Source organism: Zalophus californianus, chromosome 4, assembly GCF_009762305.2.
Source record: "Zalophus californianus isolate mZalCal1 chromosome 4, mZalCal1.pri.v2, whole genome shotgun sequence".
NCBI lineage: Eukaryota > Metazoa > Chordata > Mammalia > Carnivora > Otariidae > Zalophus > Zalophus californianus.
The window spans coordinates 187,536,198-187,562,764 of NC_045598.1; the positions used below are offsets into that span (position 1 = coordinate 187,536,198).

Here is a 26,567-nt window from a genome sequence, read left to right on the forward strand (position 1 = left end):
GGTTAAGGAACCTTGGCACCGGTGATGTGTTGTAGGCATCTAGTCACCCTCTTCTCTGAGCACCTCTTGGTGTGACAGAGTAAAATAAACAGGACTGGACAAAACTGAGACAAGTAAGACATTGTTAGCAAATGCCAAGATTTTATATGGAAATTTATGGAGCTTATTCCAAAACAGACTCTAAAGAGTAGTATTGTTTCACCATAAAATCAGTTCCTTTCAGATTTGAAATCCACTGAGGGAAAGGCTAAGGGAATTTTCTTGTGTTTAATTGAGTACCAGTGCACAAGACACTGTATTGAGTGTGTGATACGTCTAATATCGTTGAATTCTCGCAGCAGCACTGTGGGAAGGGGATTTGATGGACATGGAAGCTTGGACAGGTGCAGTGACTTTGCAGAGCACTCGGAGGGCCAGGGCAGAGTCTGGACCTAACTCTTGCTGGACTGACTGTTAAGCCCAAGGTTTCAAGGGCATACATGGAAGCCACACGTGGAAGTCCCCCAGGGACTTTCTGGTTCATGGAGGAGTTCCAGTCCTTTTCTCCAAAGCCAGGGGCAACGGAACAAACACTGGATTAGGCACCAGGAGACCTGGGTTCTATTTAACGCTTGCTGGTGGTCTGAGTCTTTACTTTGAAGACGTTTGCCCTTCCACGACTCTCTGGAGAGCCAGTTGTTGGTCGCTGTTCACAGTGCTGAAGGCGCTCCTGTCCGAGGGCTCCAGCTTCACTCATTTTCAGGGAGCTGGCTTGTGCGGTTGCCAGGAACATACTGCGATTAATCAGCAGGTTTGAAATGGCAAACTAAATTCTAAAGGTGGAAGAAGGGAAGAATTTTTTATTAGTTTGCTGAATCAGTGCCAAAGGATCTTTTTTTTACCGAAAGCCATGTCTTTGACAATTCTCGTCACACAGGCCTGAACTGAACATCTCAATTTTTGGAGAGAGGCATATAATTAAGTTTCCACTGCTCAGGTGAATAAACGGAACACTACCTAATTCCCAAGGACCCCTGTTTACCCCTCTAAAACCCCATCCTTCTTCTTTACCCCAGAAAGAATCTATGCTAAATTTTGTGTCAATTATTCACTTGTTTGTCTTTATGTTTTTGTTTTTGTTTTGTTTTACCAATTTATGCACATTTCTTCAATAAATACAGGGATTTATTTGCTTTTGGGACTTCATGTAATTAGAATAATAATGAATGTGTTCTTCGGTTGCTTTGTTCGTTCCATCAAAATTGTTTTTGAAGTGTATGCATGTTGTTGCATATTCACCATTGTATGGTATTCTGCTATCCAAATATGCCACAACGTACTTATACATTCCATTCTTAATATGGCATATGGGCTTATGTCCCTCTTTCCTATTATGAACAATTCTGCTATAAACATTCTGGCACATGGCTCATGTTGCACAGGCCGCTAAATATTCATTAAGATATATACATGCTAGTGGAATCATTGGGTCATATGGTATGACCAGCTCAGGTTTACTAGGAGTGGTAGAGACTTCTGGTGCTCACTATAACCCATTCTCCCCTCCTCCCTATAGGAGACATGCCCCAACTGCAGTCAGGTGGGGCCATATAATGGGGCCATATAACTTGCTCTTCTCAATGGATTGTGAGCATAAGTGACTTACATTATTTCCAGGTTGAATAATCTCATTACAGTATCAGACCCTTCTCATAGTTCTCCCAGTTGACTTGTCTTTCCACTTTATGAACAAAAGTTCTTAATTTTAATATAGTGAAAATTTATCATTTTTATGGCTTGTGATGTTTATGTCTTATTTAGGATATCCATCTCTACCCTAAGATCATAAAGATCTATAATGTCCTCTAAATGTTTTATACTTTGGCTTTAACATTTAGGTCTTAACCTAGAACAGATTCTTATATGTGGTGTGTAGTAGGGTCTGATGTCTCTTGCTATGGCTACTCAGTTCTCCCCGCACTATTTAAGGAAAAGTCTATCTCTTTCCACTGGCATGTGGTAGCAACATTTCACACATCATGTGTCCATATGTGCATGGGTCTGTTTCTGGGCTCTCCGTTCATCCATTTTTCTATTCTGCAGTGCCTATTTATTTTGTATCATAACACATTTTGATGTATTCTTCAAAAGTATGTTGGCTATTACTGGGCTTTACATTTCTAAATAAATTTTAAAATCAACTTAAGTTTCACCGAAAAAAAGTTGAGAAGATTTTTATTGGGGTTGCATTGGTTCTATAGATCAATTTGGTGAGAATTTATATCTTTATGAGACAGAGTGTTCCACCATTTATTTAGACCTTCTTTAATACTGTCCAATAAATTTTTTTCTCCATAATGGTCTTGCACATCAAAGAAAAGACTTACTCTTGGGTTCTGTATTATTTTCCTATTGCTCCTGTAGCAAATTATTACAAACTTAGTGGTTTAAACAACACAAATTTATTATCTTATAGTCTGGAAGTCTTCAAAAGAAGAATTCAAAACTGAGTCTCCCTGGGCAAAAGGCAAGGTGTTGGAGAACTGTGTTCTTTGTGAGGCTCTAGGACAGAATCTGTTTCCTTGCTTCTAAGATTGAGGCATCTCTTGGCTCATGGCTCCTTCCTCCACCTTCAAAGCCAGGCATATCAGGCTAAATTCTTCTCAAGTTGCCAGTCTTTTGTTTCCCTCTTCCCCTTTTAAGGATCCTTGTGAATACACTGGGCCCACCTGGATATTTCAGGATAATCTCCCTGGTTTCAAGTTGGGTGATTAGTGACTTTAATTTTACCTATACCCATGACTCCTCATTGTCATGTGACCCAATATATTCACAGGTTCTGGGAATTAGGACTTGGACATCTATGGAATGCCATTATTCTGCCTGCCACAGATTCTTTATATTCTTTTGTAGTTCTATCAATGGTAAATTTTATCATTTTATTTTCTAGCCATTTGTTGCTGTGGTACAAATATGCTGTGGATTTTTCTATACTGACTTTGTATCCAACAGGTTTGCTAAGCACTTATTAATTCTAATAAATCTGAATATTCTTTAGGATTTTTTGTGCAATTGATGATATAATGTGCAAATGACGGCAGTTTTGTTTCTTCTTTTCTAGCCTTATGCCTTTTAATTTGTTCTCTTCTTTGCATTTCTGTGCTGACATGGACCACTTAAATAGTGGTGAACAGAAGTGGAAATAATGGCCGTCCTTGTTTTGTTTCTGATTATAAAGAGAGTGCTTACAATAGTTCAGCATTAAGAATAAGGTTTGCTGTATATATAGTTTTAAAGATATCCTTTTATCAGGTTAGGGACACTCTCCTCTAGACCTAAATTGCTAAGAGGTTTTTATTGGGGGGAGTGGGGTGAGGGGTTTTTTTGAAAGTCATGAAAGAATGTTGACTTTTTCAAAGATTTTTCCCACATCTATATGAATGATCATATGATTTTTCTTCTTTCATTTGTTAATGTGGTGAATTCATAGTATCTTTACCAATGTAAAACCAACCTTGCATTCTCTGAATAGATGCAACTTGGTCGTGATATGCTATCTTCTTCATATATCACTAATCTGCTTGCTAACATTTAGATTTGAATTTTTGCATCTACGTTGATGCATGATTTAGGCTGAAATTTTCTTTTCTCATTCTGTCTTCATCAGATTTTCATATTAAGGTTATACAAGCCTCATAAAAAATATATGTGTTTTCCCTCTTTCCCCACATTCAGAAATATTTTGTGTATCATTGGAATGTTTTGTTCCTTGAACTAGAATTTATTGGTAAAAACCATCTGGGCTTGGACTGTCATTTTGTAACAGTTTTTAAAGTACTAATTTGATTTCTTGACGGCTTTAGGATTATTCAGCCTAATTATGACTATCATAAATCTCAATTTTTATTACATTTCTCTGGAAAATGTATATTTCATTTATGTTTTCAAATTTATTGGTATGAAGTTCTTCATAATTTCCTTTTATAATATCCTATTATTGTCTGCAGTATCTGATGTCCTTTTATTTGTAATGTGGTTATTTGTGCCTTTTCTTTTTATTAGTCTAGTCAGAGGTTTCTCAATTTTATTAGCCTTTTCAAGAAACAACCTTTGGCTTTTTGTTATTGTGTGTCTTCTTTTATTAATTTATGATCTTATCTTTATTATAGTCTTCTATCTTCTTTGGTGTTTTCTACCATCGTTTTCAGCTCCTGGGAATGGTGCTTAGTTCATTAACTTTTACACTTCCCTCTTTTGAATATAAGCATTTAACTTTATAAAACATCCCTAGTTTATCTGTATCCCACAAGTTTTAATATATACTTTTAGTATTGTTCAACTTTAGTATTTCTTACTTTTCAGTGTAATTTCTTTCAACTCTGAGTTAACTATAAGTGTTACCTAATTTCCAAATACATGAGACTTTTATAATCATCTTTTTGTAATTGATTTCTAACCAAGCATATTGGGTTCAGAGACTGTATTAGTATGATAACAGTCCTTCAACGACACACTGGGCCATAAAGCAAATCTTGACATATGTGCTTGATAAAAAATGTTTCTCTATATCTGTTGAGTGAAGTGGTCTCCATAAGTCTATTAAATCAAATTTGATTGAATTTTTCAAATTTTCTATGTTTAACACTTTTTGTTTTCTTGATCTTTCCGTTACAGAGATGTTTGTATTACTTCTTGTAGTTCTATCAGGTTTTGCTTTATGTATTTGAGGCTATATTATTGGTTGCATTTATATTTAGAGTTATTATAGCTTCCTGGTGAGTTATCACTTTTATCATCATGATGTCATTGTCTTTATCTCTCGAAGTAATTTATTTTTGGCTTTAGACTTTCTTCTATTGGTATTTTCTTGGCACATCTTTTCCTTTTCCTTTTCGTGTAGTCTTTTATCTGGGTTATATTCGTACTTTATTGCTATAACTTATTTTATAACCACTTCTGTTACTTAACTGCTGTGTGCCTCATTTTTCCCAGCTATAATATAAGGATAATATTGTTGTGGTTTTGTTTTGCATTTTCATTTATTTCTGTGGCCCTTTTTCTTTCCCTTTTTGCCTCCTTTTGGACGGAATAACTGTGCTTTCTAAATTCCTTTTCGAGTATCTAGTTTAGAAATTGCTCATGGTATTTCTCATTTTCCTAATGGTTAACCCCAGAATTGAAATTTCCACGTTTAAAACACCAAAGCTTGAATCTAAGTTAATCAGTATCTTTACTCTCATCCTAAACCTTTGAAATTGAAATTAAAACACCATAGAATACTTTGATTCTGACCATCACCTTACCAACATTTATGTGTTATTTTGCTATATATGTTAATTCTATTATGTTTTAACTCCATAATCCATAATTATTATTACTTACACAGTAAATGCTTGTTTAGATTTACTCATGTATGTGCCACTTCATTTATTGTTTCTTCCTTCTTGCATCTCTGGCTTTTTTCTGGTATCAATTCCTTTCTGCTTGGAGTTCATTCTTTAGAATTCCCTTTAATGAGGTTTTGGTGGTGGAAAACCCTATTTTTTAAATATGAAAATGTCATTTCACCTGTTGAAAAGTATTTGTGTTACTTAGCACATTCTCAGGTATTATTCCACTGACTTCTGAACTTTGTTTTTGCTGATGAGAAGTCAGCTATCAAGCAATCTGCTATTTTTTTTTTTTTTGAAGGTAATTTGTCTTGTCTTTCTAGCTCCTGTTAAATTATCCTTTTGCATCTGGTCTTTGAAATTATATTATGACATGCCTATTGTGTTATGCTACTTGGAGTTTGTTGAGCTTCTTAAATATGTGGATTTTTGTCTTTATCATTCTGAGATGTTCTCAGTCATTATCTCTTTGAATATGGCCTTTTCTCCATTCTCTTTGCTGTCTCCTCCAGGAACTCTGATTAGATATATGTGAGAGCTTCTCACTCTGTCCTCCATGTTTTCTTAAGTCTCTTTCATGCTTTCTGGTCCTTGCGGGCTGCCTTTTTAATAATGTGTTCAGCTCTTTCATTCACCAGTTCTCCCCTGAGCTGGGTTTAATCTGTTCTTTAACCTATTCATCAAGTATTTAATTTTAATTCTATTTTTCAGTTATAGGAGCTCCATTTGATTGTTTTATGATGTTCTAAATCTTTACTCATTTTAATCTTTTTTCATTTCTCATAACATGTTAAGCATACTTATTTTATAGTCTATGTGTGATAAAACAAATCTCTGATTTCTTTTGTCGAGCCTAAGTTTTTGTTTCTTCTGGCTCTCATACTTGATGCACTGTCTCCTTTTGTATATGATAACTTTAGCACAGACTTATTCTGTTTCCTTGTAGAAACCCTTGGAAATTTGTGGGACAAATGTGAATTCCTTTAGAAAGGATGTGTTTACATCTATAAGATGCCAGGTATGTGGTAGCAGGGGTGCTAGATGTGTAGGACCACTTTCAAACTTATGAATGACTCGAAGTTTGGGGAAGGCATTTAGGGAGTGTGACTTGGGACTGCAGATTCATGGGAGGGCCAGTTTGGGTGGGAATCAAAGGGTGGAGATAGGGAAGTTTTATTTCTACTTTCTGAGTAGGGTAGGGGGTATTTTCAGTTTATCTTTTACTAAGAATTTAATCCTTTGGGCTCCCAAATTAATGAGGAGCAGTCTCCTATTAGAATCCCCACCTGATGGGCTCAGAGATTTGTCTTCCTCCTTTGTAAGATGGCAAAAACTGATGGCCCTGCTTTGACAAAAAACCCTCAAAGTGAAAGTTGGCATCAGTCCATCACTTGCCTCTCTGGATTTTGCCTACATACAGGTATTGGGCTGTGTATCTTTCACTTTCCTGCCAGCTAAGAGATGCACTCACAAATGTGTTTTTTGTATAATTACCATTATTTTTCATTGTTTTTAGTAAGAGTCTTAGTCTGGGCCCCTAACCCATCATGTTGATACCCTCTTTTTGTTCTTATTTTTTATTTGTCTTAAGCCCTTAAGACATAGTTCAGAAGCCCTAGGAGCCAGGTGACCACACGCACACCACTCTCTTCTCAGCTTCCTGGCACCAGGCTGCCTCGTAAAGCATCATAATGACAGTGCTTTCTGGGCTGGCAGGGATGGTCTTTTGAAACCATCCACAAATCCAGCCTTTGCTTGAATACAAAGAGCTCATCGTCACAAGTTACAGAGCTCACTCCTTTGTCAGGCCGTCCGTTTCTCACTTGAGCATATGTGTTAGAAAGATCTGTCTTATATTATTTCATGTTACCTAATAAACCCACACAGTGAGGCTAATGGGGAACAGAGATGTTAGGTGTCAAGCTTCCTAGAATGGTGGAATGCCAGGCACATGGCTGGACATGAACCTGGTAGAACCAAGAAAGGCAATGAGAAGGGTAGAGAAGGAAACCAGGATTTATTGGGGAGTTGCTATCATGTGTAGGAATGTTGAGGGCACAAAGAGGCTTAATTTAAATGACTTGTCTGAGGTCAGAGTTGACAAAAGGCTGAGCTGGGGTTCAGCTCCTCAGGCATCTCCCTAGGGATCTTTGCTGTGCTTGGTGAATTTTGGATGACAGAGCATGACAACTAGGTGATTATGTGGCCATTGTAGGCCTGTCCTGCCCAACAGGAACAAATGTCAGGAGGGCAAAACCAACCCGGCTCAGCTGGTGAAGTGAAAAGGATACAGCCTATTCCTGGCATAGCCTCTCCTGGCCCTTGGGAGGGAGGAGGTCTCTAGATCCCCCAGCTGTAGGACTACAGTGCTCAGGAGCTGACGGCATGGGCACCTGGAGGAACCAGGACGTGCAGCCCTCACCAAGACACCTGCTCCTGGGTTCCTGCCTCGGCCAATGCTAACACAATGTAACACAGCTCTGTGACTGGAATGACTCAGCCACGCAAATGCCAACAAGCAGCACCCCTGCTTCCTTCCCGTGCTCACGCTGACCCCATGACAAAGCTCCAACTCCTTACAGTACACGCGGCCTGACTCAGTTCACCCCAACCCAAGGGCAGTGGGGGCATTCAGGTGGTGGAAAGGGTAGGGGGCATGGGAGCACAGGCTCTGGCTGGGCGATTTCTCAGGGTGCCCGGGTTATTTCTAACATTCCCTTCTCCAAAGAGACAACATCATCCCCTGCCCTTCAAGACTTCTCCCTTGTTGCATTCAGTATCTTCTCTGATAACTGCTGTGAAGTGATTATTTATGGACACCAAAAATAGAGAAAGTCAAAGAAGAATGGCAATTGCCAATATGCTCACCAGTCGGAGTCAAACACTGTCCTTCGGAGTGAGCTTTCCTAGGCTTCCATCTCATCTCTCCCACCTCCATCTTTGTACCCCACCGTCTCTCCCCACCCCGCTCTCCACCATCTCCATCTCTGTCACACCTCTCTCTCCTCCCCCTCCCCCTCCCCCATGTACTTGGGAAGCAAGGGCAAAGGGACTAAAGTGCCCCCACCCTGCACCCCATTCTGAAAGTCTCTTTTAACCTCAAAGGAGGCCACTATTCTAAGGGAGGCATGTATTCCTTCCACCTCTTAAACGTGTTTCTCTAGACAGCTTTTGATGCACAGAAATCATAGAGTTTTGGGGGGAGGTTGTTTGCCTGGGTGGGGTCGGCTGCGTGCATCAGTGGCACCCACGACGGCCACGCTGGCTCTGCAGGTACCGCCTGGCCCGACTGGCCTCGTCTCCGGAAGTGCAGTTGGTTTGTCCAGTCCCCATTAATGGTCATTTACGTTGTTGTGATTTTTTTGTTCGACAAAGGCTGCTGCGGTGAGATACATCTTGCCTTCTGCGGGGCTGAGCGAGCGCTTTGTCCTATTTCCTCTCTCCTGATTTCCAGGCTGCCCCTCTCCGTTGGGCGGGGGGGGAGGGGGGTCCTTGGGTCTTCTTGTCTTGAGGGCCCTGATGACCCAGGCCCAGCGTTGTGCCCAAACTCTCCCCCTTCCCCTTCCTGTGGCCTCCTCACTGACTGTGCGTATGTGTGTGTGTTGGGGGAGGGAGTTAGATAAATACAGACCGAAAAGCATCCTTTCCTGGCTTTGCTCGACCTTCTTCACGTGGTGGAACGTGGGGTCCCGCCTGCCTCAGCGTGCCCCATCTGGACAACACAGAGCATCTAGGAGGCCAGGAGATCCTTGAAAGAGCCCCATGTCTTCTGCTCTTGTGGGTATGGGACTTGGAGACTGAAACGGGGTAGATCCCATCTTACAGAGCAGGACAGTGAGGCCAAGGGAGGCGGCATGGCATTGCCAAGGCCACACATCTCACAGCAGGCAGGGCCAAGACAGCTGGTGAATGGCTGTGCTCATTCTTTCATTCCACAAATGTTTTCTGGGCACCCAGACATGCCCACACTGTCACAGGCCCTTTAGATACAACGCTTAACCTCCCACTGAGGGGGCACGATCATCTCCATTTTACAGAAGAGAAATCAAGGCTCAGAGAAGTGGAGGGGCCAGCCCGCGGTCACACAGCAAGGCAGAGCTAGAGCTGTGTTTCAGTTCCCAACCTAGTGCTCTGCCCACTCCGCAGGGCACTGCCCCCAGGCTGGGGATGGCTCACAGCCGATTCCCACCCAGGGCCCTCCACCTGCCAGCCACCTTCCCAGGGCCTCACATTTCGGCAGAGGACAGAGCACACAATGCATGAGCGAGCATAGAGATCATTCCAGATCGGGCCATCTCCTCCATGGAGAGCTGGGTGGTCAGGAAAGTCCCCTCATGGGAGGCGATGTGGAGCTGAGACCGAGATGCAAGAGGCCATGTGAGGCCTGTGGGCAGAGCACCCATCCGGGCAGAGAAGACAGTTGAGGCCCCGAGGCAGAACAGGCTTGGAGACTGAGAAGAGGCCGGCGGGGGGAGGAGGGGGCCTGGAGCACATGCTGGGCACTGCGGGGCAGACCGCCAGGCCACGAGGAGACGCGGGCAGTGGCCGATGGCCCCCTCCCCCGGGCCCACCAGGCCCGTAAACACCCCCGGCCACAACCCCCCTGCTTCCCCTCCTCAGCCATCTGCCCCCAATCCCTTGTCTCCTGGCCTGGCCTCTCTGCTGGGCTCCAGGGGCTCGACTCAGCGAGCACTTCACCTGCCCCGGGGCCCCCACGTGCCTCCTGGGCAGGCCCTGCCCCCCTCAGCCCTGGGGCCATGCACTTTCCGTCACACTAACTGTCCACACGCATCTGCCCACTGGTCTGTGCCAGGCCTCCTGGCACATGCTGTTCCTTCTGCTCAAACCTTCTTCCTCCACCTTCTCCCCTGGTGAACGGCGGCAAGACCAAGGTCCTTCCCCCATCTGACCCCAAACAGAGCCCAACCCCCTTCCCCATGTCCCCCCAAGGTCATCCATCACATTTTCCTGGGTCCTGGCCCAGCAGAGCACAGGCCCCATGAGCCCCCAGTGGCTGAGAGGAAGGGCCTGGTCCCTCTGTGTTCCATGGGCCCAAGCGCCTATTGTCCTGCTTCCAGGTCTTCACTCAGCCCTCCCGTACTCCTAGAGATCTCTTCCTCCTCCCCCACCCCCACTCATGCCACCTCTTCCGGGAAGCCTTCCTTGATCCTCCTGCCCACAGACCCAACCAACCAGCCCTTTAGTTTCTCCAGAGATCCCCACTGCAACTGTGGGGTCCGTGCCCTGGCTCCCACTGATGGGCCCGCGCACCAGCCCACGGGCCCACCTACCAGCCACGCGGCATTCAGCGGGCCAGCTGGGGCAGGTGCCGCTCTCCCAGCTTGAAGCACGGCATTCTGCATAACCCAGTCAAGCCCGGGAGGGTCCTGGGCTCCTTCCTCGGGCTGGGCTGGAGTAAGACCAGGTCCTTCCCTTGTACTACTTTACTTACTGTTTGCCTGGCACTGGCAAGCGGCCCCCAGAGCTCAGCAGTAGTAGCCAGGGACTTGCTTCCTTCTGGAGGTATCTCTGGACACAAGCTGAGGATGAACAGCTTCACATGGTCCCTACCCGTCAGGGTGACTCACCTGTAACAGGTGCGCAGAATGGACACCACAAATGGGGCCTCCTGCTGCCTGGGGACACAAGGCATATTCCCAGACTCTGACCAAGGGGCCAACTGGCCATTTAGTGAGCACCTACTATGTGCAGGGCAGTGCAGGACCCCTCATCTAATCCTAACAGCCAAGATGCCCCAGGTGATGAGCTGAGGAAGTGGCCGAGCCAGAACTTGACCCCGGACAAGGCCTCCTGCAGCGGGCTTGCCCATCTGATCTCTGTGGATGAGTGTCCAGGATGGGGAACAGGTCAGACCTGGCCCTGTCCTGGGGGAGCCAGAAACAGATGATCACATGGCCCTGGAAGGAGTTTTCTACGCCTGAGCGAAGGGCTTTGGCCATCTCTGCTGCAAGTCCCCAGCTCCTGCCACGGTAGACTCCCTTGCGTGCTTTCCCTATGGAGCTGTGAGCTTCAGGCGGCTGATAATGGGCACCAGGGCACTGCACACCACCCACAGCATGCCCACCCTGATTGCCCCGCAGGAGGCCATGGATGGCAGCCTGGACACTGGGTCCTGGGGCCAGAGGCCTGTTCCCTTCCTGGCTTAGTGAGGGAACCTGTCCTCTATACTCACCATGCCTTCTGACGCCACGTGTAGGGTCCCCAGCCCAGTCAATTCCCCACTTGGACCCTGGCTGGGTGTCCTACAGGTCAACTCAGTTCTGACGTGAACCACCTGGAGTTAGGTGAAGGGCTCAGTCCCACAAAACTGCCCCCACTGAAGACACTCTTCACGAGTCCTGGCCACCTGTACTTCGAACCAACCAGCTATAAATTGGGGTTCCCATTACCCCCTCCTCAGGTTTGATAATTTGTTAGAACAGCTCACTGTCCTAGCAAAACACTCAGACCAAGACCCTCCCGGGGCCGGCCTCTGCTGAGGCGCTCCAAGTCTTCCTCCCGGCCAGGAGAGGGGGCGCTGCTCAGGGTGGAGCCCCAGGAGGAGCACGGCCCGTGAGCAGTGAGTCTGAAGGAGCTGGGGGCGCCGGGCCACCACAGCCCCCAGGGAATCTTGGTGCCAGCTGAATAAAGTGCCCCTCCCCAGGGCGGCCCAGCCCTGCAGGCCCAGGCTGGACTCCCGCCCTGCTCACCCTCCCGGTGGGAGCCCCGAAGAGGGAAGCAGCCTGCAAGACCCCAGGTGGCAGCTTAGCCCTGGGGCCTGGGCCTGGACGCACACCCACATCAGAGGGAAGTATGGGAGCAGGCGGTCCCCCCGGGGGACACAGGCTGGAGCAGCAGGGAGGACCCCTGCAGGATTCTGGTCCCCCTCCAGCATCTCCTGCTATGTGCTCCAGGCCCTTGGAGACGCCGTTCCCCCCCCGCCCCGTGAGGGAGGCAGCGCCCCCAGGCCCAGAGCAGTTGGGGAACGCACGGCAGGGGCCGAGTGTCCCAGCCACACCAGGCACTGGAAGGTGCCGCCCCAGTGGATACCATGCAGCTCCTTGCGAGGTGGGGCCAGGAAAGTCCTCCCCTGCCCCGAGCCCGCAGCTTTCCTGGGGATCACCCAGGCCCCACGACAGCCTGGCGATGGTCCCCGAGAGCGAGTCGGTGCTATCCCTGCTGCCCTGAGCAGCCTTGTGGAAACAGGGAGGCCCAGAGTCCTGCCCCGGGACCAACGTGTGCCAGACACACCGATGCTGTGGGCACAGAGGCACCAGGAGCCTGCCCGCGGGGAGGGCTGCAGGTCACAGTGGCTGCTGCAGGGACGAGCGGGCGGGCGGCCCCCCAGGGAGCAGGGAGGAGGGGAGGGCCGAGGGGAGAGCCCGCCCTCACAGGTCGAGGGCTGTGGCCTCAACAGGGACTGTCCCATCAGGCCAGGGACGCCCAGCCCAACCTATGCCCGCTGTCACGCCCGAACGTCTTCCCGAGTGTTGGAGCGGGGTGCAAGAGAGAGGCAGATGTTGCGTGGATCGCGTGAGAGAAAGCAGGAGGCCAAGATGGCCAGAGCCGTCGTCAGGGGCCGAGGACTGGGGGGTGGGGCTCGAGTCAGGGCTCTGACCGGGGCTGGGGAGCCAGGCCCAAAGAGTGCATGCAAGGGAGGGGCTGGGGTCACAGGGACAGACAGACACGGGCCCCCTGCTGGCCCCCAGCTGTGTCACAGGCAGTTTCTGTGTGCTGTCCCGCGTGCGTGGGAATCCCTACCTGAGTCAGGGGCTGATGGGCTGGGTGGGGTGGCCCCTGACCACGCCGGGCAAGCAGATGCACGGACGCAGTGGACCAGCGGAGAAGCAAGGCAGGCCGTTTATTGGAGATTTTGTCACGGACACACGCAGGCCATGGCACCCCAAGCCCAGCCTGGACACAGCCCCAGGCCCGGGGTAGCTGGCAGAGGCCTGGATGTCTGCCTGCTGGGGGGGGGGGGTGGGCAGATGGACCTGCTTGATGCACAGACCCACCCCTCCTGCCTGGGCTGCCTTGGGGCCCTCGGGAGAAGAGCCAGCACTGGGGGTGGGGGAGGGCCAGGTGTGAGGGGGCTCCCGGGAGGTACCCCAGGCCCCACCGAGCCGTGGCCCTCCCTCATGCCCACCTTTCCTCTCTCCTGGCTGGGCTGTGACCCCCAGGTCACAGCAACAGGTGCCAGGACCCGGGGGGGGGCGGCGGGGGGCGGCTGGGCTGGATGGGTGTTGCTCTCTGGGGTCTGGTTAGTGCCAAGCTCCAGCAGAGGGCCCTGCTGGCCGGTTCGGGAAGGGGTGAGGCTGCCGTGTCTGGGGCACTCGCAGGAGATGGGGGAGGAGGGGTGGGGACTGACGGAGGGAAGGTGGGGGCCAGGCCGGGCCCCTGTGGCGGCTGGGTCACCCATGCCCGCAGAGGAGGGGCCGCGGGGCCCCAGAGGAGGGCCGCGGGGCTCAGGCCTGTGCCTCCAGGGCGCGCACGTGCACGCTGGGCAGGCAGAACCAGGACGGCGGCAGCTCCTTGCTCGCACTGTCCTGGTGGAAGCGGATGTGGAGGAAGAAGTCGCCCGTGTAGAGGAAGAGCAGGGCTCCCAGGCAGGCCGACCGGCCCGCAGGCTGCACCTGTGGGAAGAGGGGCGGATGTCAGCCCGGAGCAGACCGACCCCCAAAGCCACCAGGAGACCCTTGGACCTGCCTGGACGTGGGGGCAACGGGGGAGGGGAGGGCCCCCTCCAGGGCTTCCCTGCTGTGCCTCCCCAAGCAGGCAGCTGCCCCTCTCTGAGCCTTAGCTCCTGGCTTCAGAGGGAGCATAGCACTTCCTTTCCTGGGCCATGTGGGGGTGGAGGCAGGCTGGAGAGTGGTTGGGATGAGGCGTCCTTTCAGGTGAATGGGCCGTGAGGGCTGTGCTGTGTGGGTGTCACTGGGCCCGCTGGGCCGCGGGCAGCCAGCACCAGGCCGGGAGCACTGACTGAGCGGGGCCAGAGGCCGGTGACGGCAGCAGGTCTGACGCTATCCCAGGCCTCCTCCACCCGCCCCGCCTCCTTAACAGGCTTCGGGGTGGTCTCTCCATCCTCCTTAACAGGCTTCGGGTGGTCTCTCCATCCCGGACCACAGCCAGGACTCGGGGGGTCCTGTGGTGAGTCGCATGAACGAGGGTCGGCACAGACAAGTCTGCGCTTGCTCCCCACTAAGCCCACGGCCCAGGGGCGGGGGTCTGGGGATACAGGGCCAATGGCCACGGGGGCTGCGCTGGGGCTCGCAGACCACCACGCACCGCATCCAGGTGGAAGGTGCTGGAGCCCACGAAGGAGACGGCGTCGCGCAGGTCATAGTTGTGCACCCCGTTCTGGTGGTCCTGGAAGGGCGCCACAGTGAGGGCAAAGGGCCCCACGCTGCGCGGGCTCCGGTTGGTCAGCCGCACCTCCAGACGCACGGGGTCGCCCACCCGGCAGGCCGCGGCCTCACAGTCGCAGGGCTGTCCGTCCACCAGCACATCTGCAAGGGACACAGGACACGACACTGTCAAGGGCACTGCCCAGCTGGCCTTGCGCACCTGTCTGCCATTCATTCATTCATGCATTCATTCATTCCCGCACTCCTTCCCCCACCACGGCAGCCGCCCCCTCCGTGCAGCCTGGGTGCTGAGCACAGATGCGTGGCCCAGTCCCTGCTGTCCAGATGTGCAGGCTGGAGAAGACAGGTGCGGACACCAGAGCTGGCCCCAGAGGGTCTGTGCCATGCCGGAGGCACCCGGGGTCAGCCGGGGTCTCCCATGCTCCTGCCCGAAAGGGCTGAGCTGGGGCCACGGCCCACGGTGGAGAGGAAAACCAGGAGAGAGCCTCAGAACCGAGGGAAGAATGTGGCAGGGGCTTTCCGTGGTACGCCTGGGACCTGGCTGGGCCTTCACCACACACACATGCACCGTGGCCTGCCCAGCGTCCCCCAGGGAGGGCGGGGCCATCCTGGGGGCACCACAGAGGTAACAGGATACTAGCTGGGCAAAGGTCTGGAACCCGAGGAGCAGAGCGGGGATGGGGGGCGCAGAGGGGTGGGGGAGATGGGGGTGGGGGTCGGTAGACTGGAAAGTGCTGTGCTTTCCACCTCCCACTCCCCTCAAACCCCCAGGACATCCCCATAGGATGGTGGGAGGGGAGGTCTGGGGGGCCCGCCTGGAGGCACGGGTGGGATTTGAGAATGAGACATGTCCTGGGGAGAGGCAGATGAAGGGAAGCAGACTTGGAGGAGAAGCCACATGAAGACGGAGGCAGAGTTTGGAGGCCGAGATGCTGGGCGAGCAGGAAGGAGCCTCCCCTGGAGCCTCCGGTGGGGGCACAGCCCAGGTGACACCCAGCCTGCAGACCCGTGAGGGCGCGAATGCCTGCTCTGTGAAGCTCACGGTCTGCGGTCACTTCTTTCGGCGGCCCTACACACCGACATGGCCAGGCAAGAGGTCGCCGGCTCACTGACCCGACCGTGGAGGTCAGGGAGGGGGCCTAAGGCTGCGTTGTGACTTTGCATCACTCGCTACTCACCGTGCAGCCGCAAGGGGCCGACCCCAAGCCCTGCCAGCCTGCCTCGGCTGACCTCTACTTGTCGCATCCCCAGGCCGACCGGGGACACCCCCTGACTCGCAGCTGCTGCTTCTGCCACCAGGTGACCGCGGGGAAGACCCCCCGCCCGGCTGCTGGGGGGGCCCTGGAGCCCATGCAAGGAGGCCGAGGCCCCTCTCAGGGTCCCGGAGGCACAGGTCTGGAGGAAAGTTGGGGGGTGGCCTGCCTTGGAGGGCGGCGAGGAAAACCCTCCCTGCGCAGAAGAGCTGTCCTCAGAGTGCTTGCGTCTCTTCAGCTGACCTTGCGCAGCCAAGCCGGGGATGGGCGTGAGTGCGTGTGTGCATTACAGGGTGAGAGTGCGCGTACGAGAGATGCACGTATGTGTGCGCGTATGAGTGTGTGAGAGCACGAGTATGTGAGAGCACGTGTGTGTCTAAGTGGGAGTGTGTGAGCACGCGTGTGTGGGAGTGTGCATGTGTGCGAACATGTATGTGCATGTATGTGCATGGGAGTACATGTGAGCGTGAGTGGGAGTGTGCGTGCATGTGGACGTGGACAGGGAGGGGGCACACCGGGAACAGGGGGCGGGCAGAGGTGGGAGGCAGCGCACGGGGCCACTCTGTGTGCAGCTGGGTGCGGGTGGAGAGTAACTGCAGGTCCAGAACCACCCGCCACGCGTCCCACCAAGTCCATTCTTCCAAGAAAGCCTGAGATCAAGTCTCCCCCCCATATTCTGTTTCTTCATAGAAAATTTGGAAAGTTCATAGAAATAAAACTAATTTTCTACAATTCCCCCCTACTTCCAGCCCTTTCCCCACATGTCCTCACCGCTGTGGCTTGGTGGCTGGCGCTCTGGGACCATGAGAACAGAACCATGTTCCACATGTTCACATTTTTGTGAGAATGTTTTCAAAGGCTGCAGGGGATTCCATTAAAGGAATAAACTGTAATTTACCCACCCGAGCCCAGTGAGGCCGTGTCCACTTTTTCAGTATATAAATATCCCCACTGTGCACGTTTTTATACTGAGCTCCGTCTGAATTCCTGCCTCACGTCCTGAGGATCCGGTGTTGCAAACAGAACTACTGGCACGAAAGTAAAGTGTCTCTAAGAGGAGCTGATACCAGGGTAGCCTGCCCCTCGCCGCATCCCCACCTCCCCAGGTGGGGAAGCCCCCCACCCCGCTCCACCTGCCCCACGCTCCCACCTCAGGGGGCAGAGCCTCCATGGGGCGGGGTGTGTGGGCACTGGGCCATCACTGGATAACATTCATTCATTCCAGCATCCTCCACCGGGCCCTCAACACCTGCTAGCACCTGCAGCCAAGGTGACAGGGCCGCAGAAGTGCACAAGTGCCAACATGCAGAAAGTTCTCAGTCCCGCATGACCGAGAGGCTGCGGCGACAGGGGTGTGACGGGGGCCCCTCCACTGAGCGCCGGCACGGGCCGGCGGGCCTCGGTCATGTCTGCTGAACGGTGAACGCGACCAGGCACGGTCTAAACCTCTTGAATCAAACGGGGAGAATGGAGAGAGCAGGTGTCAGGGCGCCTCGGTGGCTGGTTCCATTAAGGGAAAGATACGATTATGTGCAAATCAGTGAAGGGTGGCTGGCTCATTACATCTCTGCTCTTTTTTTCCTTGCAGAGAATTGTGTGGGTTGCTCGCTTGCTGGCCTCTGGCTCATCCAGCTCTGCTTGCTCCCACTCCCCCACCCCGCGCAAGGGGGAGGGGAGACAATGCTGTGTACACAGCTACTGGGGGTCACCTTCCCTTGCACTCTCTAGAAGGAGCATGGGTTTGTGGCCTTGAGGCCAGGCCAGGGCAGCAGGGGTAGTGGACAGGCCCCTGGCTAAGCAGGAAGCTGAGCTAGGGTGTTGACCTGGCCTCCACCCTTCATCCCGGGGGGAGGCCTTTGCCAGCCTGAGTCTCCTTCACCTCATCTGCAAAGATGGGATGATGATCCTGGCCTCAGAGGCCTGGGGTAGGCAAGAGGACCAGACAGAGGGCAGAGGACCCAGCAAGGCCTTCCCTGCCCTGGTCTGAGGTGAGTCCTCCCCCTGGACCCCCAAATCGCTGGCTCTTACTTGGAGCTGCGACTGCTTGCTCCCCAGGGAGAAGGGGGGCGGCCCTCTAGAGGGGCAGGACCCACCTGTCCTGCTACCTGCTGTGTCCTCATGCACAGGGTGACAACAGTCCCAGCTCAGCCTAGCGTTAGTGCTGGAAGTCCCGCGTCCAGGAAGCCCTTGGTGCCAGGCAAACGGGGACAGCCGGGCATGCCACCCCAGGATCTGGCGCCCATAATGACTGCCCACCAAACTGGAGAATTTCCGTGCTCAGAAAGCAGCTGTTTCCTTCCTTTCTGCAGTCCAGCATCTCAGATCGGGTCCATGGGCCCCAGAACTCCCCACATCACTGGGAGGACACAGCAGAGCGGAGCAGGAGTCCACCATTCCCTGAGAGAACAACGGGCTTCCTGCATCGAGAAGGATGCCATGGCCAGTGTCTCCTGGGACCCATGGTGTGCTGTTTCAGAAATCTGGGGAAAATGTGCCTAAGGATGCTGAGGATGCTGGCCATGCTCAGGTGGGGCTTGGCACCCCATCAGCACTGCCGCCCCAGCGCACCCCCTGCTGTAACTAATTCGCTTCTCTGGCTCTGACCGGGACCAGCTGTGTCCTGGCCTGGGCGGAAGGCCCCGCTGAGCAAGGCCGGGAGGAGCAGCTGAGACCAGAGGAGAGGCCTGTGCTGGCCACCAGCGGTTCAGGGAACCCACTAGGAAGGATCTGGGAATGAATACCTAAACCCTTCCCAAAGGCAAGCTGTTTGGGAGTCATTCCTGAGGTGCCTGGAGGGAGGAGAGCCACCCGTTAACTGCTTCCCAGTTCGAGTCCCATCTGCAGAAGTCCCTGTGAGGGCTCCGTGGGCCAGCCCCCCATCCTCTAGACAGGGAAGGTGGGTGCCTCATCCACGCACCCACGGCAAGACCGGGACCCCAACAGTGGTGGTGGGTGAGCTCCTCTGCGTGCTCAGCAGACTGGCCGGCCGGCCCCCAGGCAGGCGGGACACCGGTGAGTGAACATGTCCCCTAAAGCTGGCACACCCTGCCCAAGTGTCCCTCACGGCCACCGTGGTGCCTCCCCCCCGCGGCAGGGTGGGCTTGAGGCGCTCACGGAAGTCGGGGTCTGGTGGCAGCAGTGAGTGGGGCCTAATTTCTCCCCTTGGCCTCCAGGGTCACCTCCTCCATGTCCCCCCACGCTGCTGGTGACCTCTCCTGCTTCCCTCTCCAGGCAGGGTACGGGGGCTCCTGTCATCTGCAGTTTGAGTACTTTCTCCTGCACTCGCCACCACTCACCCTCTCCGAGCCTCAGCTTCCGCTCCTTCAGACGGGAGAGCAGGACACATTTCTGGGGCTTCTGTGAGAATCAGGACCGGGCGGGCCGAGATAGGGGTGCTCATGGCCCATTACCGCTGGGACTCACACCCCCCCCTGAGGAGTCCAGGCCTGCGGGGCAGGGAGGCAGTGGTTGCTCCAGGGCCCTTCTTCAGCCACGGGATGCCTGAGTGCCCGCGGGGACGGGGGCCTCGAGAGCCGGGGGCTGGAAGCAAGTGCCCAAGGAGGAGAGGCAGAGCCGTGGGCTGCAAGGCCTCAGGGAAACGGAGCCCTGGGGGGTGGGGGGCAGCCCAGGAGGCGTCCCCCCTCCTCAGCCAACCACAGCTGCCCAGGAGCCGTGCACAGGGGACCTCCTCCTGGGGGCTGCTCAGGAGCAGAGAGCAGGACGGACAGAACCCTGGCTCTGGAGGGTCAACCTTTTCCCCAAAACCTTCCGGAACCCTGACTCTGCTTTACCAGCACAGGGGATGGTGAGGTAGACAGAATAACGCTCCCCGAAGGATGTCCACGTCCTCATCCCTGGAACCTGTGGAATACGTCCCCTCCCACAACAAAAGGGACTCGGCAGCTGTGATGAAGGGAGGAACCTTGAGATGGGGAGAGTAGCCTGGAGTAGCCAGGATGGCATCACAGAGGCCCAGCCGTGCACCTGAAGGTCACACCAAGGTTGTTCCACCTTGGCGCCCATGCCCAGCCCATCAGCACATCCGGGGTCAGCAGTCAGAATTCCCTTTTCCACCCGAGCCCAAGGCCAGCTTCCTAGCAGACCTCTATGTCCACACTTCCTGTTCTACCCTTTCCCATGCAACAGTCAAAGGGATGGTGTAAAAATGCCACTCAATCTCCTTACTTCCTTGCTTGCCCCTCGGCTGGCCTATGGCTTCTCTTTACACTCAGAACAAAAGGGAGTTTCGATCAGATTTCGGCCACTGACCCTGGCTTCCAGGGCCCTGCATGGCTCCAGCAGAGTTGCCCCCCATCACAGGGGCTGCTGTTCTGCCCCACTGCTTGCTCTAGCCACATGACCTCCCTCCTGTTCCTCTAGCATGCCCAGCACATACCTGCCCCAGGACCTTTGCACCTGCTATTCTTGCCACCTTGGCCCTCTCTTCCGAGAGGTCATTTCTGAACACACAGTGAAGAGTCCTCCTACCCCTGTTACTCTTTCACACCCTCTCTGTTTTCTCATGGCTCTTGACATCTTATCTCTTGTTTACCCATTTGCTTAACTATTGACTGTGTTCCTTCTTCCCTGGATGCTCCATGAGAACTGGCACTTGCCCATGTCCCCAACACCAGGCCAGGCAGGCACTCACTCTGTTTGATATCTGGGAGGCGACCAAGTGGCTGAACGAGTGCATGAGTGTGCTCTGGGGCTGGGCTTGAGTCCCCACCTCCGTTCACTGGCTGTGCCCAGCCCCCCTTCTGGCCCCCGGTCACTTGTCTGTAACCTGTGTCTCAGAGGGACCTGGCCATGTCCCTGAAGTGCCCTGCAAAGAGGACGTTAGGACCAGCCTGCCACTGCCTGGCTCTGGGTCCCTGACTCACAGACCAAACTTTCATAGAGGACGTTATTTATGCAGGAGATTCTCATGTTGTAAGAAATCTCCCGGGAGCAGATTAGTCTCTTCCCTCACAGCATTAAATCGGGCCATGGCCCATCTCCCTCCGCCCCCGGGACTGCTTCTCCTTCCCTTTTAATACCAGCCAGAGTCACGGACTTAATTTTGTCTGGCCCAGAATTCCTCCTGAAACCGCTGCCACGTTTATGCTATAGCACGTCCCCGGGCTCTGGCACAAGCACATGCTATAAATAGAAGCTGAGATGAAGGAAGGGCCCTGGGGGGCCGACTCTGGAGAGGCACGAGGAGAGTGGAAGCTGCCCATGCCAGCCTGCGTTTTGGCCAAGGGCAGCCACTGTTGGGTGCGGGTTCAGGCTGGGAGCCAGCCGTGAGGCTGGGCAGAGGGGTGCACCCTGGGCGGGGGTGGGGTCTCGGGCTGCCCCCACCTGCAGGTGTCTTACCTGGGGCCAAGCCCCCGACTGGCAACCTCACGTTCCTCCTGGAGGGCGCACAGAACAGGTGTGCCTGTTGCGTGGGGACACTGAGGTGCAGGGAGCTGATGGAGCTGCCAGGGCCTGGGTCCAACGGCCTGCTCCCCGATACCCAGCTCTGTGGGAGCCTGGCCCTGGAGAGCTTGCTGTGGGCTAGCGAGGTAAGCATGAGCTGCTCCCATGTGCCCAGCGGGGGCTTCCTGGAGGAGGATGCCCAGATGGAGTGCCCATCACCCAGGTCTTGGAATCAGCATGGAGGCTGGGGTCCTGCTTTTGGGGGCAGGGGCTCTGCCCTCTAGCCTCAGTTTCCCATCTCCCCCCAGGAGGAGCTGAAGAAGCTCTGGCTGACACGAGGCTAGTTTAGGCCCCCACCTGGGTTCTACGAATGCTGCCTCTTCTGAGCTCTGCTCTGGCTCATCGCTGGTGCCAGGAAGGAGCCGGCCATTCTCGGGGCCTTGGAGGCACAGAGGCACGGCCCTCGGGATCTGCCAATCTACTTTGTGCAGTTCACTCCAGGGGTTTCCATGATCCGAAGAAGCCCAGGAGGAGGCGGAGAGCTCAGTGGACTCAGCCCCTATACGCAAGCCTCCAGCACGCTCTGGCACGGACTTCCTTGTTACTCTCGTTGGTGACAAGCGTGCCGGTTCCTCGAGCACCGGCTGTGTCCTAGCCCCTGTTCCAAGGCCCCATGTCATCCATCCTGTGCCACTGTGCAGACGGACAGTCAAGGCACGGAGAGGCTCAGTCGCTGGCCCTGCTGCAACCCGGGGATCCTGAGCCCATTTATTTTTTTTTAACAGCTTTATTGAGATACATTTCACATACCATACACCTCACCACGTACAAGGTACAGTTCAGTGGGTTTTCCTGCATTTCCAGAGCTGGGCGGCCATCACCACAGACAACTTGAGAATGTTTCCATCACCCCCAAAAGAACCTCCGTTCCCTTAGCCTCACCCCCACCGCCGCATTCCCTCCAGCCCTAAACCGCTACTGAGTTTCCAGCTCCCCAGACTTCCCTATTCTGGACTTCCACAGGAGTAGAATCGTACGTGGTCTTTTGTGTCTGGGCTGATCTCACTTCGCATAATGTTGTCAAGGGTCATCCGCTTTGTAGCAGGCGTCAGCACTCCACTCCTTCTTATGATGAGACAGGATTCCCCTGTGTGGACACGGTCTGCGTGGACGTGGGGCAATGGCACTCTGGGCCTCCCTGGATGTGGTGTGCACGGACGTGGGGCAAAGGCGCTGTGGGCTTCCATGGATGCGGTCTGCGTGGATGTGGGGCAGTGGCACTGTGGGCTTCCGTGGACGTGGTCTTTGTCGACATGGGGCATTGGCGCTGTGGGCTTCCGTGGACACGGTCTGCGTGGACGTGGGGCAATGGCGCTCTGGGCTTCCGTGGACGCGGTCTGCGTGGACGTGGGTTTCCATCGCCCTAGAACACGCAGCTCTGCGTGGAGCTGCTGGGTCACACAGTAACTCTCTCTAACCTTCTGAGGAACTGCCAGGGTGCTTTCCACAGCAGCTGCACCATCTCCCGTTCCCACCAGCAGGGAGCGGGGTCCCGATTTCTCCACATCCGCACGCTTGCTGTTGCCTTCTTGGTTCTAGCCACCCTGGTGGGCATGAGGTGGCATCTCATGATGGTTTTGCTTTGTATTTCTGAGACAGCCATGCCCGGTCACGCTGCCGCGGCCCTCACTCTCCCACAGGGCCCTTTGGTGAAGTCTTGACTCACTCCTTTCATAGCCGTGAGAACCTTCTGGAATCCCAAGCCCTTAGCTCCCACTCCTTCTGGAGCCCAGGGCCAGATGGCTGGGACTTCGGTGGGACCCTCTCCTCCCATGCATAACAGAGAGTAGGGGCCTGGCAAGTCTGAGGCCACCAGTGATCACGAGGCCAGACTCTGGGACAATCAGGGGCGGAGAGCATGGCTGCAGGAGTGGGGCAGGTCAGAAGCAGGGGTTACAGAGCTGGCGGGGAGGGTACCCCGATGAGGAGACTGATCCTGAGAACACACAGGTCAGAGGCGGCAGGCAGTCAGGCTGGGCCTACAGGGCCCACAGGTGTCTGTCTAGTGTGCTCTGTACAGAGAGGGTGGGCACGGGGTCAGGGGCAGGTGTGTGCTCCTGGCCATCAGGAGACATTTGCCAACCAGCTGGGAACAGCCCTGGTTCTAACCTCCAGGAGACTTTTCACAAGAGAACGTCCTGGTCGCACTGTGTCCGGGGTGGGCTGAGCATCCAATTCTGATGTGCATGTGCCCACAGTCTCGCTCAGAGTGGGCAACAGAGAGGAGCAGGGTGAACAGGGGCGGAAGCCGGGGTCTGACCTGCCTGGTGGAGCCAGCCCGCACAGCAGGCTTCTCGGAAGGGGCAGGGAACGCCTAAAATACCAGCCCACCCCAAGGTCATGTGCAAATCCCCTTCAGTGGAAAAGAGGGTGGATTTCTTGCTCAAGTGGCTTATCCGACAACCTGCGCACTTCTCCTTTAGGACAAGATTCCCAAGGCCAGGTGAGCTCAAGCTCCAAGCAAGGACACCCGCCCTCACCCCACACCTCAACCCTCCCCAGCTTTGGTCATTGTAAGAAATGGGACGGCCAAGTAGACTTTGGGCCCAAATATCTAATTCTGGATAAAACATTTTAAAGATGTGAAAACAATTCAATAGAAATTAATTCGGTGAAGACCCAGGAACAGCCGAAGTGCGTCAGGTTTGGGAGGCTCTACCCAGCCTGCTTCAGTGAAATCACGTGTAAAAGTTAAACCTCACGAGACACACACATTTTTCTAGTCATCATAAATTTGGGGTAGGCCTAATTTTTAGAGTCAAATTTTATTCAGATGAGGCTTGGGAATTTATACAGAAGCTCTGTCACCTTTTAAATGAAGGAAAGGAATTCCAGCAGAAAAACAAGCCAAGCCTGGGACGTGAGGAGAGCGGTAAGGTGAGGGGCCCAGGGGTCACCCTCCCCCTGGCAACAACTGGCAGGGTCCCTTGGAAGAAGGTACAGGCAGATCCAGTACAAAACCCTGCAATGTCCAAGTATCCAGTGAAAAGTGGTGAACTTTCTCGGATGCCAACATGGTAGTAACTAACTGACACCTTCTCCTTCTTTGCCACTGAGAGCCAGGTAACGGACCTCTCTTCGGCTGACAGGAAGCCCAGCGCCAACAGCGCACCAATCTAGAGCACCACGTTGGCCCTCAGTGAGCCGCGCCACAGTCTACACCCACATACGCCCTTTCCCGCAGGTCTTGACCAACTACGCCACATGTGGTTTTCCCTAGTCCGGACATTTTAAATTTAATTTGGCTACTCGATTGTATATTGAGAGAGTGTTTGGAAAAGAGGTTAGAAGCATGGGCATGCCCAGGAGGTGGGGTGATGGTGTTCTGGGCAAGGGCCTCACATGCAGAAAGGCAGTGCATAGCCTGGGCAGGGGGCGGCAGACCGCACAGCCCCCCTCACTCTTCCCCATCCCCCTACCCCCACTCTGTGAGCCCCCAGCACTGCAGGGAAGGGGGCCATGCCCTCGGGTGTGCAGGCTCAGACCAGGAGATGTGCAGAGATGGAGAATGACAGGCAGGAGGAGGGCCAGCTCCGTCTGCCCCAGAACCACAGTGCGGTTTTAGGAGAGCTCAGCTCAGCAACAGGACTCCCATGGGTCACGGGGCCAGAACACAGGTTCTCTCTGCCCCCTCGGTGACTGTCAGGGTGTGCACCACATGAGGCCGGAGCTTTGCTCTCAATCCACCAAATGGCATGCATTTTTAACAGTTATTGAGGTAGCTAATTAGTTCATAAACCAGAATGCCTCCTCCTCGGCATCCAGGGAGGGAGCCTGTTCAAGGCCCACACGTGTAATTACCCTCAAGTGGAGAACAGCTCCTGAGGAGCCGTTTGCCTCTCATGGGTAAATAATTTACTTTTACAACTTTTCATTAAAGATTAAAGGGAATTAAATTAAAATTAAGGCGAGTTAGAATTGCAGGGGAGGCCCGTGCAGCTTGGAGTTCTCATGGAGAGACTCTCCAGCCTACGGAGCACGGCCACCAGCCAGCCAGCGAGTCCGGCATAGGGCGTCCGGTGCTGCAGGGGAGGGGGGGTGTGGGGGGTGTGTGGAGGGAGCCCAGGACAGGTGGGGGGCCAACTCCCCCAGAAGAGGGGTCTTGGGCTGCATCCTGGCATGGCCCGTGCCTATCTGTGCACTGTGGTGAGCAGCCGCCTTGAACATGGGAAGAAACACATGGGTCCAGGGTCCCAGCCCATGGACACCCTCTACAGCTACGGGGCCAGGCTTCTCGGGCACAGGTAGATGGCTTCTGCTTCCTCCTCTGAATGCGGGCACCACGCCCCATACCCACCAGAGGGTTGGCACGTGGAGCAGAGGAGATGCGCCCAAGAGACGGCTTAGCTGGGAGCCTGGACAGAGTGCAAATGCCCAACAAGCACAGGGGGCTGGGAGGAGGGGCCACAGGCAGTGGCTCCTTTAGTCACAGAGACTTGAACCCGGGTCTCCCTGCCACCAAAGTCAGCGCACGCACCTCGCCTGAGGACTCTGTGCTGATGGTGGCATTTGCAGCATCCCCCCCCCGCCCCGGCCTTCTGGGCTGGGGTCCTGGTGCCCTCTCATGGGCACGCACCCCCACTCTGTGTCGCAAGGCCCTGCTCACACGCCCCCGGCATCAGGCAGCCTTCCCTGCTTTTCCCTGAAGGAACACTTGAGCTTGAGAAGGCTCTGGTGGCAGAGGCTGGCCGAGTGTTTGCCACACCATTCCCTTCCTGCCGGGCGCACAGCCAGACTGCAGCCTCCCTGGCGGCGGGAGCAAACATGGTATGGAGTCCTGGCCAGGGCACGGAGGGGAGATGGCACCCCCTGAACCTGGCCCATAAACACATCCCTCCTACCACCCCCATCTCCCCACCAAGACGGAGGAGTGGAGCCAGGGGCCACGGGGGAGGCCACGGGAGGGTGAGGCCACAGAATGGACAGAACTGGGGTCCCCCCATGAGTTCCAGAAAGGTCCCCCCACCAAGAGCAGCACGAAACCTAAATACGGTAAGGCTGGTGTTAGGTCCCTGAAATCTGGGGCTGTTTGTCACCACGCTGAGGGGTGACACATGCAGGCCTCGAGCGCCCATGTGACCGAGCTCCCAGCACTCAGAAGGAGACGCCGGAGCACG

General features: G+C 54.0%; 1 protein-coding gene across 7 annotated transcripts in view; it reads right to left on the reverse strand.

The window, feature by feature from the left end:
- Positions 1–13,212: 13,212 nt before the first annotated feature.
- TRAPPC9 (trafficking protein particle complex 9) overlaps positions 13,213–26,567 on the reverse strand; it is a 538,722-nt gene continuing 525,367 nt past the window's right edge. For all 7 annotated transcript variants that reach the window (XM_027598884.2, XM_027598890.2, XM_027598898.2 and 4 more), the window contains 2 exons: positions 14,655–14,875; positions 13,213–14,002 (listed from right to left, as the gene is read on the reverse strand). In XM_027598884.2, coding sequence (XP_027454685.2) covers positions 13,835–14,002; positions 14,655–14,875 — 389 coding nt within the window. In that variant the 3' untranslated portion in view covers positions 13,213–13,834. The remainder of the gene's footprint in view (positions 14,003–14,654; positions 14,876–26,567) is intronic.